This window comes from Bison bison, unplaced genomic scaffold (genome assembly GCF_000754665.1).
Source record: "Bison bison bison isolate TAMUID 2011002044 unplaced genomic scaffold, Bison_UMD1.0 scf7180017864371, whole genome shotgun sequence".
Taxonomy (NCBI): Eukaryota; Metazoa; Chordata; class Mammalia; order Artiodactyla; family Bovidae; genus Bison; species Bison bison.
The window spans coordinates 9,583,034-9,584,198 of NW_011494943.1; the positions used below are offsets into that span (position 1 = coordinate 9,583,034).

Below are 1,165 nucleotides of genomic sequence, written 5' to 3' on the forward strand. Positions count from 1 at the left end.
GCCCCGCCTGTCTTCATGACGGCCCTGCGGGCGCGTCGTCATCCTCACGTCTGTCCGTTTCAGCTCTGCAAAATCTCTCCCTTGTGTCTACCCAGAACGCGGACGCTCAGATCATTGGGGTGGCTGTTTTAGAAAGCGTACCCACACTCCCTCCCCTCACGTAGAGGGCAAGGCACGCGCGCTTCCCTCGAGCATCCGAGCTCTCCCGCATTGGCCCTCCCCTTCTCGGGGACAGAGAGGACTCACCAGGGGTCACTGACTGGGCATCAGGCAGCCTCGTTTTTCAGTCTTTTCCTCACTGTTGCTGGTCATTTCCTCTATGAGTCAAACCTTTGCTCTTTTTTTTTTTTGCAGTGGAGGAAACTGAGGCCCTCTGCTTGCACTGCTCACGTGTGCAGGACTGCCCCAGGGTGGGTTGGAGTGTGAGCTGTGCGTTGTAATGATCCTTCTCGGGCAGTTGTGTGCGTCTGTGGAGCAGCCCCCATGTGACACAACCCCAGGGCATTGGGGTTGTGAATCACGGGGCTCAGAGCCCTGCGCTCAGCAGAGGGACTGCTGGCGGCTGCACCATGTGAGTGCACCCCGCTCTGGGTGTGACCGCGCCTTTCTGTGCTCGGGGACACCCACAGCCCACTTGGTTAGTCCTGCGTCTAAAAGAAACGCCTGGCTTTCCTGACTTCTCGCTGGTGGCTCAGAGACCTGTTTTGCTTCTACACTGGTCCTGGGGGCTTCCAGGGTGGCTGATCACCATGGGAGTGGGTGGTGGTATGTCACGGCCGCTCATCTGTGTTGTTTAGACTTGAGATCACTTTGAACCTCAGCTTGGGCTTTTGTTTCCTTAAACCATTAGTTTCCATTGGGGGTGCATTGATGCCCAGGCCACCCCCAGCCTCCTGGGTCCAGCCCTCTGCGGGTTGACCCCAACATGGTAACTTTGAAAAGCCCCCCAGGAGATTCTGATGCCTTGAGAACCACTGCTCCCACTCAGAGCTTATGGTCCGTTGGGTGGTTCCCACTTCCTCCTGCGAGGCCCACGTGCCTGCATGGGCAGGGGGCATTGTCTGCCAGGGGAAGCGCGCTCTGCTGCTGTTCCGCGTGGCCGATCCTGGATGTGTCACGAGCAGGTGTCTCCAGCAGGCGGGCTGGCCTGTGGGGTGTGGCGGGT

At 58.9% G+C, this 1,165-nt stretch overlaps 1 protein-coding gene across 1 annotated transcript in view; it reads left to right on the plus strand.

Moving 5' to 3' along the window:
* The window catches only part of PGS1 (phosphatidylglycerophosphate synthase 1), a 37,398-nt gene that overhangs the window by 19,085 nt on the left and 17,148 nt on the right, over positions 1-1,165 (plus strand). The window contains exon 8 of the mRNA XM_010856517.1: positions 96-160. Coding sequence (XP_010854819.1) covers positions 96-160 — 65 coding nt within the window. The remainder of the gene's footprint in view (positions 1-95; positions 161-1,165) is intronic.